This window comes from Candoia aspera, chromosome 2 (genome assembly GCF_035149785.1).
Source record: "Candoia aspera isolate rCanAsp1 chromosome 2, rCanAsp1.hap2, whole genome shotgun sequence".
Lineage (NCBI taxonomy): Eukaryota > Metazoa > Chordata > Lepidosauria > Squamata > Boidae > Candoia > Candoia aspera.
This window is the reverse complement of record NC_086154.1, coordinates 10,074,152-10,090,928: the sequence shown is the minus strand read 5'-3', so window position 1 is coordinate 10,090,928 and position 16,777 is coordinate 10,074,152. Positions and strand designations below refer to the sequence as shown.

At 46.8% G+C, this 16,777-nt stretch overlaps 2 protein-coding genes across 2 annotated transcripts; both read left to right on the top strand.

Moving 5' to 3' along the window:
* Positions 1-256: 256 nt before the first annotated feature.
* LOC134492106 (zinc finger and SCAN domain-containing protein 21-like) lies at positions 257-6,792 on the top strand. The gene is made up of 3 exons (XM_063296265.1): positions 257-1,197; positions 3,132-3,258; positions 4,060-6,792. The coding sequence occupies exons 1-3, from the start codon at positions 388-390 to the stop codon at positions 4,872-4,874; spliced, it is 1,752 nt and encodes a 583-aa protein (XP_063152335.1). The 5' UTR covers positions 257-387; the 3' UTR covers positions 4,875-6,792.
* Positions 6,793-10,091: 3,299 nt separating this feature from the next.
* Positions 10,092-15,248, top strand: LOC134489847 (zinc finger and SCAN domain-containing protein 30-like). The gene is made up of 3 exons (XM_063292721.1): positions 10,092-10,943; positions 12,295-12,421; positions 13,523-15,248. Exons 1-3 carry the CDS (start codon positions 10,134-10,136, stop codon positions 14,335-14,337), a joined length of 1,752 nt encoding a protein of 583 aa, XP_063148791.1. The 5' UTR covers positions 10,092-10,133; the 3' UTR covers positions 14,338-15,248.
* The last annotated feature ends 1,529 nt before the right edge of the window (positions 15,249-16,777 follow it).

Below are 16,777 nucleotides of genomic sequence, written 5' to 3'. Positions count from 1 at the left end.
CTTAATCCCCGGAACAGAGTTTCTTCCCATCACTGAAGAATCATTGTTAACCTGTAAGCTGCCTGGAGTCACTTATACAGTGAGATGGGGGGTGCAGAAATTTAATAAATCATTACAGGAATACTGTTTGTTTATTTACTTATTTGCTTGCAATTGTTGGAATGTCTTTTAGTCCCATAACTACTTGATGTGATTTTCTGTTTTTCAATGTAGGTAGCAAGAGGGAGTTCAGATAACACACTTCGTTCAGTGTGTTATCTGAACAAAGGCAATTAGAAATTCTTGATGCTTCACTGCATTCGTTCCAAGCAGTTTTGTTGAATGAATCGTTTATGCAGTTGATACTTGAAGGATCCAGCAGAGTTCTGCAGCATCCCTCGAGGATTGATGCTGAAAAAGAGAAAGGAAAAATACAGTAAAGCTGTTTCTGTGGAGGAAATGGCCGTCACCCACAAAGCAGAGGCAACCAAGTCTCTCCTGAAAGAAAATGTGGATCCAGAAGTAAAAGTGGAAGTCCAGTGTGCTTCAGGCCTTCAGCCAGGAGAAGGAAGGAAGAGAGAAGATCTCCCAGAACCTGGGAAGATTAAGCAGGAGTTTATCCATCACGTGAAACAAGAGCCAGAGGAAGGTCCGTCGAGAAACTGGGATGCCCAGCTGCAAGAGTTTCTGAAGACGCTGCAGGCTCCCGATTCTGGGGGAGAAAGCCCCTCCTTGGCTTGGAGCGGCCCTAAAGCAACCCAGGCGCTCTCTCAGAGGATGTGGGACGCCAGCAACTGTCCCAGAGGAGTGTGGATCGCTCAGGCCCAGCCGCGCCTGGCCGGGGAAGCCCAGCGGGATGCTGAGAGTTCTCGGGAGGCCACATCGAGCGGGAAGGGGCAGAAGGGGGCAGTGAGCGGGGCGGGGGCCAGGCTGGAGAAGCAGCGGCAGGATTTCCGTCAGCTGGGCTACCAGGAGGCCGAGGGGCCTCGCGAGCTCTGCAGGCATCTCCAGGAGCTTTGCCACGAGTGGCTGAAGCCGGAGAAACACACCAAGGACCAGATCCTGGATTTGGTGACACTGGAGCAGTTCGTGGCCATCCTGCCTTTGGACATGCAGAGCTGGCTGCGGGAAAACGCTCCCAGGACCTGTGCCCAGGCTGTCTCCCTGGCAGAGGATTTCCTGGTGAGGCAGCAGAAGGTCAAAGGCTGGAGTAAGCAGGTGAGTTTGCCTGGAGAGTGGCAACCCTGAAAGACCGCTGAGTGTGTGATGCACAAAATCCCGTGGGTGAGTGGGATGCCCTGCAGGCTTAGTCGAGATATTGGCTTGTCTCTTTGGGTCAGCAAGCTCTACTGCTCTGGAGCAAGATGGCAAGAACACTTTGGGGATACCTGATGATGCAGAGGAGTTATCAGGAATGTTCCTCCGCAAATGGATTTGTGTTAGGAGAGGCTTGCAAAATCATTAAGGCATAGGACACACTTACGTTTGCCAGACATAGAAATCCATAGTATCAGTGTGCCCAATCCTTGTTGTGATGAAGGCAAAGAGTCTTCATCATAATCCAAAATAGGTCTTGTCCTTGATGTCACATACAGGTAGTCCTCGACTTATGACTACAATTGTGACTGCAATTTCCATAAGTCATTGCAGTCGTAAGTCAAGTAACCAAGTGACCAGACCTGATTTTACAACCATTTTTACAGCAATTGTGAAGCAAATCACTGCAGTTGTTAAGTGAATCCAGCTTCCCCAGTGGGCATTTTTTGCCAGAAAATGACAAAAAACATCGCAAAACACGATCACGTGAGCCCAGGACACTGCAACTGGCTGTAAATGCAAGCCGGTTGCCAAGCGCCCGAAATGCGATCATGTGACTGGCGGGGGTGCGAAGTTTTGCGACGCTTTACAGGCCCTAAAGCACCCATTCCGAGGCTGTCGTAACTTCAGGCCATCATTACACCGATGGTCATAAGTCAAGGACTACCTGTATGAACCTGAATGTATGGCTAGCTTATGATTAAGTGGCTATTATAATTATGTGGCTCTAGGTCCTCCGGATAAACAAGTAAGATACAGGAGTAGTCACAAAATTGAACTGATAACACTTCTATTTTTCACCTTGTAGGCTTGAGTGGAGGGGTGCTGTTTTTAAAGTGGGGGGCAGGAGCCCCTTTCCGTCACTTCACAATCAAGTGATAGATAAGTGACTATGCACTGTTTGATTGATTTGTTAGCGTAGGTAACAAATAAAAAACTGACCAGAAGGTAACTGGAATATTAGCCAGGCAGCAGTGATAAGAGCATAACACTTCAGGGGCCATGGATGGATCATACCCCAGGTTAATGATAAGCATTTCTTTCATTGCCGTGCTAACAGGCTCCATGTCAGAGGTGAACTTAGCAGCTGGACTATATTGTGGCTCTTATCAATGGGATTCTGTGCTCAGCAGCCTCTGATTTTTGTTGTATGGGGCAGGGGGTGCTTACAGACCACCTCTCAGTTGCTGACTTTCCTAAATTAATTGTACATGCAAGAAAGGGATGTAACTGGGAAACTGCCTTAGATCCTGAAAGTACAGTAGGAAAAAAATCGTAAATCTGTTTGGGAGTCTTTCCTGGAGGTATCTGCCAGTGATTTCAGTGGTACTCTTTTAAAGTTGATCATATCAGTCTGATTTGATTTGGGGTTAGAGGCTGGATTCAGATGTGGCACTGAGTCCTCATTCATGGGATAAAGACCGCAAAACAGGCTAAACTAAAATGAAACAAGCGACCTCACACCTGTGAAAGGTATGGACCCATCCAGGCTTCTCTCTTGAAGTCCTCAATGTCCGAGTTGAAATTCCTGCTGTGTCCTCTCCCTGGAAGATGCTGCAAAGCATATATTTTCCTGGGTTTTGCGTTTAGTCCTTTCAACTGGTGTTTCTCAAGCTTGGCCACTCAGGATGCACGGACTTCAAATCCCAGCATTCCCCAGCTATCATGCTGGCTAGGGAATTCTGGGAGTTGAAGTCCACACGTCTTAAAGTGGCTGAGGTTAAGAAACACTGTTCTAACTGCCCCAAAATAGCTTTCAATTGTAAATCCGTGGAATAAGTTAATCACCCTTATGCCCCATTGCCTCAACCTCTGCTTCTCCTTTGCTGCTCCAGATGATGGGGATGATGGAGGAGGAATCTGAAAAGCCCCCCAGAGGAAACCAAGCTCTGTCGGAAATGGTGAAGGCACAGCTTTTTAGGGAAGCCAAGCAGGAAGCTGGAGGGGATGCAAGCTCCCTGGGTAAGTCACTTCGAGCACCTGACAGAGCAAATATTAGGGGTCCTTTGGGTTCTTCTGCATGGCAGCCTTATTAAGCTGCTTATCTCCAGCAGCTGATACCATCTGGCAGTAGCAACTTCAGTGTTATCTAGATCAGTGTTCCTCAACCGTGGCAGCTTTAAGATGTGTGGACTTCAACTCCCAGAATTCCCCAGTCAGCAAAGTCTAACCACTGGTCTAACCACTCCTTAATGGCTCTTTCATACCTTCCACTCCCCCAAGGCCAACTCTAATGCTGTTACACCTATGTTCAGGTCATGTTACATCTGGCCCCATCAAACCTGATTTGATGTGTGGCCTCCTATGTGATAAGGGCGCATGATGACCTGGGACAAGTCTGCAGTTTTCATGGCAGCTCTGAACTCACAAGCTGCCTCTGCCTCTTGTTTCAAGGAAGGCAGCTGAAAGTCTCCCAGCCCCTAGGACAGCCTTTCTCAACCTTCTGACCCTGGAGGAACCCTTGAAATATTGTCCAGGCCTCAGGGAACCCCTGCACATTCAGGCTCAAATATAGGCCAGAAGTTACAAAATTATTCTGTTCATTTCATGGGTAGGCCTGTATAGATGCACGGACAGTATTCTTAAACTAAAAGAATGACAGTTACCTCTCTAATGTGAAGTTGTCCGAATTTGAAATAATTTTTTAAATAAATTGTGATCTCCCAGGGAACCCCTCGTGACCTCTCGCGGAACCCTAGGGAGCCACAGAACCCTGGTTGAGAAACCCTGAGCTAGATTGTCTCCTCTTTTTTTTCCCTGCAGTCGGTGGTTGGCCTGAGCGAGAGAGGACGTCGTTGAGATCTGCTGGAGAGGATTCCTTCCTGGTTCCAGGGAAACCTGATGAGGGCGGATACGGAGCAGAGCAGCAGGACGGAAACGAAAGCAAGGAGGGAATGGACCAGTTGGTTGGCTCCCAAGGGGTTTTCCAGGCTGCCGATGAATCCCCCTTCCTCAACACCAAGGGGAAATACGATGCAGGGGGCTTCAGCCAAAGTTCCCACCCTGTTGCATGTGACGACACCGACCCAGAGGAGAAATGTTACAAGTGTTGGCATTGCAGCCAGAGCTTCAGCAGCAGCTCGGATCTCTTGACCCACGAGAGGACCCACGTGGATGAGAAACTGTATATATGTTCCCACTGCGGAGAAAAAAAGAGGATCCGCGCAGGGCAGTTTTCCCACATCTGCTCCCACTGTGGGAATAACTTCGGCTGGATTCCTAAAGGGAGGCTCGGTGCCGACAGAGAGAAATGTTTCATGTGCTCTGAGTGTGGGAAATGCTACCTTCGGCAGACAGACTGCCTTAAGCACCAGAAAACGCACAGCGGGGAGAAACTGTATATTTGTGCAGCCTGTGGAGAAAAGTTTGCAACCTATACCTCTCTCAAAGTACACCAGATGATCCATCAAGGACAAGACACTTTCAAATGTTTGCACTGTGGGAAACGCTTCATGTCTGGGTCACACCTCTTGCTGCATGAGCGGATCCACAAGACCACGTGCTCGTACTGCGGGAAAAGCTTCAGCCGAAAATCCGAACTGTGTGAACACGAGAGAACTCACGCAGCCGCGGAGTAGCCGTTCCCTTGCTTTAACTGCAGGAAAACACTTTCTGAAGCTGAGACGACAAAGCCCAACCTGAAGGGCCAGAGATACACATGACTTCTGAAAGCCTTGGATGCAGTCGCTAGCAGGCTCCAAGATTTATTACCCAAGAATTCTTTTTTTTTAATGTGACAGAAGTAGAAAAAATAATTTCAATAATTTACTAGGAAGTAATTGTATTAACTAGGGCTGTGCAGGGATTCTGATTCGGAGTGTTTAAGTGTGTGAACGAAGGAACTCTCTGTAATTCCTTCAAGCAGTTTTTGTCTTCCTAGGATCCTGTGCCAGCTGGGAGGACAACTTCAGGAGAAGACGTAGCTGCTTTGAAGTGTTGCAGGCAGATGCTACAGCAGCTCACTGAGTTATTTTTCAGAGATCAAATCCTAAATCAAACCGCATAGTCCAGCTATTAGCTAAATTTAATTGTAATGAAATTTAAAGATGAACCAAACTGAGTATTTTTCAGGCTCCCGATGCTACTTTTTAGAGAGCACGCAAGGGCTTGACCCTCCAAGCTTGGGTGAGCCTTAAGAGAAAAGAATTTCATATATGAATTTCTTCATGATTTCATATAAAAAGAAAGACCACCTTTCCAGTGTTGCTCCAAACTCCAAGGTGGTTTGTGAACTATACTTAGAAATGCGGAATTGCTAAAAGTGCTCTTAAACGTTGGATTTACATGTTCAGAATGTTTGCGAAAAGGGAGATATGCCCGGGACAGAAAGCCCTTTGGCCTCTGATGGCACAGAACAGCAGCATCTTCGTTTGCCCAGAAACATTTTGTGGAAATTGAGATGGCAGACCGAAGGCTGATGCCACAGCTGTCGCTGAACTTGGTGCTGTACCTTGCCGCTGTATTTAAAAAAGGAAAACAAAATGCCCGGCAGAGAAGCAGGAAGGGGCAGCCATGTGGGCAGGTTGAGATGGGAGTTACACTGGGGAAGCTTGAACTAAAGCCCACTTCCAGATGTTTTGAAACTACAATACCCAGAATTCCTAGCAAGGATGTTCCTTGGCCAAGTTGTTGGAGAATTCTGGGAGTTTCCAAGACAGTAGGAAGTTTGCATCAAACAGTCATTCATTCTCTCTCTGTCTCACCTTCTCCCTACCTCCTTAGTACCTAAAAACTAGTTTAAGCACCTGTCTTTAAAAGTGTTGCCATCAGTTCCCCTTTCTTCACTTCCATTCTTCTGTTCTTACTGGACCTGTTTCTGTGTCAATGTGTTTTAAGATTTCATTGCTAAGCCCCACTTTTAAGCCATTATTTCCTTCATCACAACCTTCTATGTCTTCTCAGAGGACATTCTGCTGAATTTAATGGGAGTTTCTGATCTAAACATTGGCAAAAGAGGCGCCCTGTACACATTAAAAATCGTAATAAAGGACAGTCTTGTCGATCACCGTGAACAACCACAGGCCCTAATGATTAAAGCTTGTATGTTTGGCAACTTGCTGCCGTAGAAATGCAGTGCATTCAGAGGATTTGAAATAAGATGTACCAGTTAAGTGTGAGTTGGAAGTAATGCTCCATAAATTACAGTGCATCAGATTGTTTCAGTAGAATTGTTAATGTGTTGTTCTTCTGTAAAGGCTATTGGCACATCTTGCAAATTAAATAATAAATAGCATATTGATAAGCCTAACAAGTCACTATATGATTGCATACAAGAGGAGAAGAGGAAGGGAACTTTTTAACTGAAATATCACAAATGCAGCTGTACTGAGAGAGAATACTTTTTAATCTCTTTTTCTGAAGTTGTCAGACTATTACTATTCAAAATGTAAGATGGAATGAACTATTGTACACTGATCTGGCAGTAGATGACCCTAATTTTCCATGGTTGAATTCTTTTCTAATTTTCGACAATAAAGTGAAATATATTTGCCTTGCGGCTTCACGTCTTCATACTCCCATGACCTAGCTGTCGCCAGACAGTGCCAGGAGTACAAAACCCAGGATTCCCAGCTAGTGTGGCTTTTACTACTGAGGGAAGAAAGCTTGAATAATCCTAAAACTGGAATACAATTATTTAGATTTACAGGGAATAAATATTGGCAATTATAGTGCTAAGCATCCATCCCCAGACTCTACCAATGAGTGGGGAATTATAGTCCACCCCATGTAGGAACACCACACTGAGGAAAGTTAGTCTAGCTGAACAACTTAATTTTCAGAGTTTTTCATGGACTCTCCATGAAAACTTAGTCTGTGCCCGCAGGGATGTCTATTCCCACCTGTCATTCTCCCTTTCTTGTCTCTGCCTTCATTTTACCCACGTCACAATCCAGTGAGGTGAATTCGGCTCAAACAGATTGAAAGAGAGGGAGGATGTGCTTGACAGCAATGGTTTGAACTGAATTTTCTCTAGACAAACTCCACCCAATATAGCACATTGTTTCCTATTTTCCCTTCTGTTTGGTATTTGTTCCTGTTCCTCGGTGAAAAGCCATTCAATAAGAATGTGACATCGAGTTCTTTTAATAAATCTCACTCTGCACACCAGTGCAATAGGCCCAAATGTGCAACCTCATCAATTCCATTGAGATTCACAACCCTGTTAAATACAGGAGAAATAAGGAATACTAAGATGTGCTTTAATGTCTTTATTCCATTTTTAAAATTTCTTAAGGTCATGGGAGTTTTTAAAAGATTGTTATACAATTAACTACTTTGCGGTCTGGAAAAGATGAAGGATTTCTGCCTTTAATATTTAAAACCCCATTTGTTTTTGTTTTTATGTTGGTAATGGCTGGATTTGGGGACCCTGTGGTCCAGCTTTTCCAAATCATACAGGCTTGCAGATAAGAGATGAGATACAGGATGAAGAGATCATTTATGATATTTTAAGAGAAGGTTATAAGGTTGTCTATGCTTGTGACAAAGGGGGAAGGTACATCTTTATATTTATTTATTATTCAAATTTTGCTACTGCCCATCTCCCCCAAAAGAGGGACTTATATACTGTATTTCTTTTCTTTTTCTTTGCTATGTTATTTTTTCCTTCTTTTCTATTGTTCTTTTTTTCTGCACTATCTTTTCTTTTTATTCCTTCATTTTTTGTGGTTGTATTACTTTTTATCGCTGTAACTGGAATGCTTAAAACAATTATTAAAAAAACACACAAACCATACAGGCTTGCAGAAAGAGGAAAATGGACTTGGCTCCAGCTGCAAAAATCTGCAATAATAATACGAGTGGTAGCCGTAGTAATGCGTCCTTCTTTTGCTCGACATTAATCTCTTTCTTCAGCACATCCAGATCCACCATATCTCATTTTTCTCTGAGCCCGTGTTCAGGCCCGACGAAGCCCGTGGCATTAAAGGGGTTAAGGAGTCGGAATTGTTATTCCTAGAGAGGCCTCAGGGTCGGGCTAAGGAGCGTTCCTTCCGGTTTGCACTTCCTCGCGGCTGTTGCACGCCGTCCCCGGGACGCTTAATGCAAAGTGCATCCCTCCCCGCGGCATCCAGGTAACTTAATGCAGCTGGCGGGGAGGAAGGATGAGGCTTGCACGTGTCACCTCGATTTCTTTTCCTGCACAATTCTCAGCGTCGGTGGCCAGCGCTAGTGTCAGCTGCTCCTGGAATTTATCCGTGCCAATGAAATGGCCCAGCTGCCAGCGCTGGGGCAGACGGGAGAGGGAGGCTGCAAACGAAGTAGCGCTTTTTAACCTGCGTTGCAAATACCCTCGCGGTCGGGTTCAGACGACCAGCTTCCTCGTCGCCTATTCAAACGCGGTTTACCCCATGCAGAGCCGTTTCCTGGATTTGCACGAACGCTGAATCCCAGTGCAACCCCGCACGGGCTGGGAACGTCCATCTCTCTGGATTGCAATGGGATTGGCCGGTTTACCCTTCGGTGCGTTGCGGGAAGCCAGAGAGTTTGAGGTTTTTGGAAAAGGCAATTACGAATTAGGAGGTTGGGAGTGTTGTTTGAGCACGAAGGGTGATATTGGTCGGATTTAACTCCCTCTCCCACCATGCTCTTGCCTCAATGAAAGGCATCGCGCGCAACCGTTTCAGTTGCGTGATTATTCTTATCTTCGTAATATGTGCCCACTAATACAGCTATTTATTTTAAATAATCTAATTTTGTATTTTCTACTCACCAAGTGTGACAAGCACTGAACTGGGACCATCCTCTCTTCTATGGTAGAGAAGAACAACCTGGCTCACAGCACCAGTTTTCTGGTGCCTGCTTTGTAATGCTGGGTCCTTGCTGTAAGCCAGAGTTTCTCAACCTTAGATGCTGGCTAGGGAATTCTGGAAGTTGAAGTCCATACATCTTAAAGTTGCTAAGGTGGAGAAACACGACAGCCTCTAAGTAAGCAAAGCAAGATAGCGAATGGTGATGAAGGAATACAGTATATTACAGTTATAAAAACAGGAGTGGGCACATTGTGACCTGAGTTCAGCCAAATAACACCCCCTGCCTCCCCCACCCTTTGGGTCAGATTTGACTTCTGGTAACTACATGGCCAATGTTCAAGCAATTTTCTGAACAGCATGTTCAGAAGTAGTTTGCCCTTGCCTTCTTCCTAGGCCTGAGAGGGAGTGACTGGCCTATAGCCACAGAGCTGGTTTTCATGCCTAAGGCAGGACTAGAACTCAGAATTCTCCATTCCTACTCCATCACCATAGATCAAACTGGCTTTCTAGCCCTCTTTCCCCAGCCCCAAAATTCACATGCTGCTGAATGTGATTACTGAAATCAGTGGAGCAATTTTCTGCCACATTGTGGCAGAAAACACACAAAAAGCATAAGGTAGGCCCCAGACATCTATCTGTGTAGTCGTTAGGAGTCAAAAACAACTTAATGGCACATAATCAGGCCCTAGAAAATCAAATCTAGGCAAACTTTTGAATTAACCTTCTCACGCTCCCAACATCACCCATCCCATGTATATGGTGGAACCTGCCTTACATCATAATCCTACCTGCTGAGGTCCTTGGCCCCAGGAAAATATGTTGTATCTACCACTTGACACCCTCCCTTCATGAGAGATTTCTAGGTGTTTTAGTTTTACCGCAGTTGTAATTTTTATATGTTTTGTGCCCTGCACAGTAAAAGGGAATCCTGTTGTCTCAATGCAGTTGAAAGTTCCTGATATTTTGCTGCATTTGTTCCAAGCAGTTTTGTTGAATGGATCCTTTATGGTGCTGATATGTCAAGGATCAAGGATCTAGCAGAGATCAAGGATCCAGCAGAGTTCTGTAAGCATCCCTCGAGGATTGATGCTGAAAAAGAGAAAGGAAAAATACAGTAAAGCTGTTTCTGTGGAGGAAATGGCCGTCACCCACAAAGCAGAGGCAACCAAGTCTCTCCTGAAAGAAAATGTGGATCCAGAAGTAAAAGTGGAAGTCCAGTGTGCTTCAGGCCTTCAGCCAGGAGAAGGAAGGAAGAGAGAAGATCTCCCAGAACCTGGGAAGATTAAGCAGGAGTTTATCCATCACGTGAAACAAGAGCCAGAGGAAGGTCCGTCGAGAAACTGGGATGCCCAGCTGCAAGAGTTTCTGAAGACGCTGCAGGCTCCCGATTCTGGGGGAGAAAGCCCCTCCTTGGCTTGGAGCGGCCCTAAAGCAACCCAGGCGCTCTCTCAGAGGATGTGGGACGCCAGCAACTGTCCCAGAGGAGTGTGGATCGCTCAGGCCCAGCCGCGCCTGGCCGGGGAAGCCCAGCGGGACGCTGAGAGTTCTCGGGAGGCCACATCGAGCGGGAAGGGGCAGAAGGGGGCGGTGAGCGGGGCGGGGTCCAGGCTGGAGAAGCAGCGGCAGGATTTCCGTCAGCTGGGCTACCAGGAGGCCGAGGGGCCTCGCGAGCTCTGCAGGCATCTCCAGGAGCTTTGCCACGAGTGGCTGAAGCCGGAGAAACACACCAAGGACCAGATCCTGGATTTGGTGACGCTGGAGCAGTTCGTGGCCGTCCTGCCTTTGGACATGCAGAGCTGGCTGCGGGAAAACGCTCCCAGGACCTGTGCCCAGGCTGTCTCCCTGGCAGAGGACTTCCTGGTGAGGCAGCAGGAGGTCAAAGGCTGGAGTAAGCAGGTGAGTTTGCCTGGAGAGTGGCGACCCTGAAAGACCGCTGAGTGTGTGATGCACAAAATCCCGTGGGTGAGTGGGATGCCCTGCAGGCTTAGCCGAGGTATTGGCTTGTCTCTTGGGTCAGCAAGCTCTACTGCTCTGGAGCAAGATGGCAAGAACACTTTGGGGATACCTGATGATGCAGAGGAGTTATCAGGAATTCCTGATTCCTCCGCAAATGGATTTGTGTTAGGAGGAGAGGCTTGCAAAATCATTAAGGCATAGACCAATAAGGCTAGTGTAAAGATGTGAGGGATTTAAAAGCTGGAGTATACAAAGGTGAGCATCGTGCAAGCCAGGGTATTCCCTGTGATTCTCTATGGAAGCAAAAGCTGGACTTTGAAGAAGCGGGTTAGGAAGAGTATTGATATTTTTGAACATTGGTGTTGGAGAAGATCCTCTGCACAACACACACACAACTTTTGGAAAGGGGATACCACCAACAATTTCTCCCAGGATGCCCAAATTCGGTGGCTTGGTTCCAGTCCGATAAGGCTGTCCTGAGGGAGTTACCATCAAACCAAGTAGGGCTTTTAAGGGATGACCAGGACTTTGAGGTTTACCCAGAGGCGAATTAGAAGTCAGTGCAGGGTTTGGAACACAGATATCTGCTCCTGATTCCAGCTACTAATTACTAACCAGGCCACTGCATCCTGGACTAATTGAAACTTCCATGTGGTCTTCAGAGGCAGCTCCGTGAAGACCCCATTGCAGTAGCCCAAACAGGTGGTCGTGAATTACTGTTATGAGGTCTTCCTGGTCTAATTAGGGACATAACTGGTGCACCAAGGTATTCGCCAAGGCCCTCTTGGCCATAACCTCCATCTGCCCATCAAGCAGTAACCATGAATCCAGTAGGACTCCCCAAATACCTGCAATCCACCATCCTCACAGATGATCTAGAAGGAGGCCATTGTTCTTAGTACTGAAAGAGACTAAGAAGTTACAAGCTAATCTCCCTTATGCCCCACTTTTATTTAATGTATTGATTTATTATTAGATTTTGCTCCCTCCTTTATTCTTGGTCATCTCAAAACAGCATCCATAGCTAATGTTCCTGCCTTCTATTTTTCCAACAACCACCACCTTGTGGAGTGGGTTGGGCTAAGAGAGGGGGGCGGGCCTAAAGTCACCCAGCCGTCTTTAATGCTCAAAAGGAGGACTAGAGCTCAGGGACTCCTGGTGTCTAGCCCAGCGCCTTCCCCACAACACCAGAATGGCTCTTTGACTCAACTCTGATGCCGTCCAGAGTCACTTGTTGAGATTGGCGGCTGTAGAAATTAAATAAACCTGTGCTTCTCCTTCTCCGCTGCAGATGATGGGAAAGTTGGAGGGGAAGTCTGGGCAGCCCCCCAGGGGAAAGCAAGGTCTCTCAAAAATGGTGAAGGCACAGCTTTCTAGACAAGCAGAAGAGGAGGCAGATGGGGAAGAAAGCTCATTGGGTAAGCCTCTCCGGGGGTCCGAAAAAACGTAGGCTGAGAGAAACCTACTAACGGGCACTTGGTAAGCACTGCATCTGAGTGCTGAGTTGAATCTCAGCCTGAGTCCTAGCCTGGGATTTCAACCAAGGCCCCAGTCTATAAGAACTGCCTTTCCAGCAAGGAAGATACTTCGACACAGGGGTTTAGCTTGGAAGCTCTTTCTTCCATTGGAAAGGACGGAAGATGGATTCCTATAACACAGGGCCTCTGGAACCCATCCGTAGTGTTGTGCCCAAAACCTGGATGTGATGGTTGCCTATTCTAAAACACTCTCAGACTCATGAGCAGGAATTCAAAGATATCTGATTTATTAAAGAATAGTGTGCAGGATCACAAAGAAAGCTGAGAATGATAAAAGCGCGCCAAATGCAAACTAAAAACCCTCGATACAAATGAGATCCCTCCCCCCGTAGAATCTTCCCAAGCTCACAATCCCAGGTGCTCCTAACGGCTTCTGATGGTCCGCGGGAAAAGTCCTTGAGCAGAGCACAGAACCCAAACACATTCCATTGTAATGAACATAGATACAGAGCTTGGCACAAGGTTTCACAGCAGCTCCCTCCCAACAGCAACCCGCGTCAGCACCACGGCATGTGAAACATTACGATGTACAGTGCACATTGAAACAGTGAACATGACATACTGCCCCCCGCAAAAGAAAGAAAAAACACTAAGCAGCAGGCTTCAAAGGGTAAGCCAAGTGGAAATGGCGAACTAAAAATTGTCCATTCCTGATTGAAAGTGTGGAGGGGAGTATTTAATTTATTTTGCACAGGTTCTGTCCATTTTGCATTCCGGATCTTCCCACAACAGCTTTGTCACCCCTCCCTACAAAAATATAAGAAGAAGGGGGCAAGCAAAAATGGAACTCAGGTAGTGGAAGCGGTGAGAGAAACAGGAAGGATTGTGGGAAAATAGAGCTACATTTCCTAGAAATATTCTAGAGCTGATCTGAAAAATGAGTATGGATAATGAAGCATTGTGCTCTTTTGCAATGCAGGGTTTCTTACCTTTAAAATAATCTCTGAGTACTAGCTATATTGTCTCTTCTTTTTCCTGCAGTCAGTGGTTGGCCTGAGCGAGAGAGGACGTCGTTGAGATCTGCTGGAGAGGATTCCTTCCTGGTTCCAGGGAAACCTGATGGGGGTGGATACGGAGCAGAGCAGCAGGATGGAAATGAAAGCAAGGAGGGAATGGACCAGTTGGTTGGCTCCCAAGGGGTTTTCCAGGCTGCCGATGAATCCCCCTTCCTCAACACCAAGGGGAAATACGATGCAGGGGGCTTCAGCCAAAGTTCCCACCCTGTTCCGTGTGACGACACTGACCCAGAGGAGAAATGTTACAAGTGTTGGCATTGCAGCCAGAGCTTCAGCAGCAGCTCGGATCTCTTGACCCACGAGAGGACCCACGTGGATGAGAAACTATATATATGTTCCCACTGCGGAGAAAGAGAGAGGATCCGCGCAGGGCAGTTCTCCCACGTCTGCTCCCACTGTGGGAATAAATTCAGCTGGATTCCGCAAGGGGGGCTCAGCGCAGACAAGGAGAAATGTTTCATGTGCTCTGAGTGTGGGAAACGCTACAGTCGGCAGACAGACTGCCTTAAGCACCAGAAAACGCACACCAGGGAGAAACTCTATAAGTGCTTGGCCTGTGGCGAAAACTTTGCAACCTCCGCCTCTCTCAAAGTCCACCGGAAGATCCATCGAGGGCAGAACGCTTACAAATGTTTGCGCTGTGGGAAACGTTTCATGTGGAATTCCCATCTGTTACTGCATGAACGGATCCACCGGGCCAGGTGCTCGTACTGCGGGAAAAGCTTCAGCCAAAAATCAGAACTTTTTGAGCACGAGAGAACTCACACGGCGGCCAAGTAGCTGTTTGCTTGTTTTAGGAGTCCCTTGAGCTCCGATGGCACAGAATGGCCAGCATCTTCATTTGCCCAGACACGTTTTGTGGAAATTCAGATGTCAAAAATCCAGAAGGCTGATGACACAGCTGCCCCTTGCACACTGTTTTAAAAATGAAAAACCTAAGAAGGCACGTGTCTGGCCATGAAGATGTCTTGCTGGCACTGGGACAGATTGAGGCAGGAGTTCCACTGGGAATCTTGTACTAAAGCAGCTTTCCCAGCCCAGTTCTATATGTTCTGAACTACAGTACCCAGAATTCCTAGAGAGCACAGTCCTCAGCCAGGTTGGTGGAGGGACCCCATGGGCACCAGGGCAGGTCAAGGTAAGATTGTAAAGAGAGAGACCATCTAAACACTAATAACCTACAATAACAGTCAGCTTTGTCTTCACCTTTGAAGAACCACAGATCCTAAAGATGGAAGTTTGTATGTTTAGGAACTTGTCAGAGAAAAGCAATACAGTCAGAGCGTTTGAAATGTGCCGTGCCAGGATGCCCCAGGGTTAAATTATATTCCCTATACTGTAATGCATTAAATTGATTTGTTTGGATTGTTGATGTGTTATTTTTCTATAAAGGTTGTTGGTGCACTTTGCAAATTAAAGAATAGCGTATGGATCAGCTTAATTTGCTATAGAGTTGCGCACAGGCAGAAGAGGAAGGGAACTATTTAATGGAAATATCTACTTAATTGAAAGATCACAAGCAGCTGTACTGAAGAGAATACTTTTTAAATCTCTTTTCTGATGTTGGGCTATTACTATTCAAAATGTAAGATGGAATGAACTGCACTGATCTGGCAGTAGATAACCCTAATTTTCCATGGTTGAATTCTTTTCTAATTTTCGACAATAAAGTGAAATATATTTGCCTTGCAGCTTCACGTCTTCATATTCCCATGACCTAGCTGTCACCAGATGGTGCCAAGCATACAAAATCCAGGATTCCCAGCTAGTGTGGCTTTTACTGCTGAGGGAAGAAAGCTTGAATAATCCTAAAACTGGAATACAATTATTTAGATTTACAGGGAATAAATATTTATAGCACTAAGCATCCATCCCCAGAGTCTACTGATGAGTTACTAGTGGGGAATTACATTCCACCCGATGTAGAGAGGCCACATTGAATTATAGTTATAGAAATAGACTTTCAGAATGCAAGATGGAATGGAACTATGCCGATCTGGCAGTAGATAATCCTTACTTTCCACGGTTGAATTCTTTTCCAATTTTGGACAATAAAGCAAAATATGTTTGCCCTGAAACTTCAGGTCTTTCATATTCCCATGAACCATCTGTCCCCTTTTAGCAGTGTCATATTCCTCACACAGCATCGTAAGACTTTTCGTTGGTCAGCAGCGTCTGGGGTGGCATTTGAAAAAAAGCCAAGATGGTTGCTTTCCTCAGAGTTGTGGCCACCACCTTGACTTTTTTGACACACCCACTCCTCTGCGAACACCCCTGGAGTTGGATTTGACCTCTTATGGCTCCATGGACAAATGCTTACCATCCTGACTTTCGGGTTGGCAAAAAGTCCCTCTCCGGGTCACTGTCACTATTTTCTGGAAACAGCCATTTTGTCACTGGCCAGCTTTTCCATGGCACCCATTTTGCATAGTTCCTCCTCCTGTTTGTCAGCATGATCACCAGCCCTACGTGCTGGTCTTGCTCTGGTATACGTGGCCATTCAAGAATCAGGGAAAGAAAAAGCAAAATAATTATGCACTGGGATAATTGGATGAAGGTGGACATCCCAAGATGTGCCCAAATGGTATAATGTAAATATGTGTGCACCTATGTCTATATCCATATCTACATTTATATCCAGGAGCCAGTGGGGTGTGAGTGGGGAGACCTCAGCACAGAAGCTTCCTGGGGGACTCTGCTGTGGAAAACGTTAGCTGGGAGCAGAGGGGAGACAGTGATTTTTTTCCATCTTGTTTTCCGCGCTTTAAAGTTGCCAGGTCGAAGCCAATCCGTGACCGCCTGCGAAGCGCTCGGAGGGGCGGGAGAACAGACAAAGCCCCGAGGTGGGAGGCACCCGTGTGTTAACGTCAAGGGTTAAAACCATCGAGAGCCAACCTTCAGCAGGCGAGGAGGTCTTCCCCGCCACCAAGAGGCTCTCGTTCAATTTTGAGTGGGCGGCAGTCACACTTCCGATTCCATTCGGTGCCTGAGTGGCCATGGTCGTGGCGGCGGAGGAAGGCGGCTGCCTCCCGCACACGGGAATTCGAATCAGAACCTGAGAAGGGGGTCGTCGGCTTTCTCTTCTCCTCCGCGCGCCGTCGCTGCGGCCGCCGGCTTCTTCTGCTCCCCGCGTTTCTCCTCGGTGGGGTGCGGGGAAGAAACCGGCCTTGGGAGATCGATTTTTCCCAGCTGCGGGGCGGGGACAGCGGCTGTTCAGGCG

Bases quoted from the DNA above. Each gene is read 5' to 3' on its own strand.
- LOC134492106 (XM_063296265.1), top strand. From the start codon at position 388: ATGCTGAAAAAGAGAAAGGAAAAATACAGTAAAGCTGTTTCTGTGGAG. The intron at 1,198-3,131 runs GTGAGTTTGCCT...TTGCTGCTCCAG, and splicing joins TCAAAGGCTGGAGTAAGCAG to ATGATGGGGATGATGGAGGA. The intron at 3,259-4,059 runs GTAAGTCACTTC...TTTTCCCTGCAG, and splicing joins AGGGGATGCAAGCTCCCTGG to TCGGTGGTTGGCCTGAGCGA.
- LOC134489847 (XM_063292721.1), top strand. From the start codon at position 10,134: ATGCTGAAAAAGAGAAAGGAAAAATACAGTAAAGCTGTTTCTGTGGAG. The intron at 10,944-12,294 runs GTGAGTTTGCCT...TCTCCGCTGCAG, and splicing joins TCAAAGGCTGGAGTAAGCAG to ATGATGGGAAAGTTGGAGGG. The intron at 12,422-13,522 runs GTAAGCCTCTCC...TTTTTCCTGCAG, and splicing joins TGGGGAAGAAAGCTCATTGG to TCAGTGGTTGGCCTGAGCGA.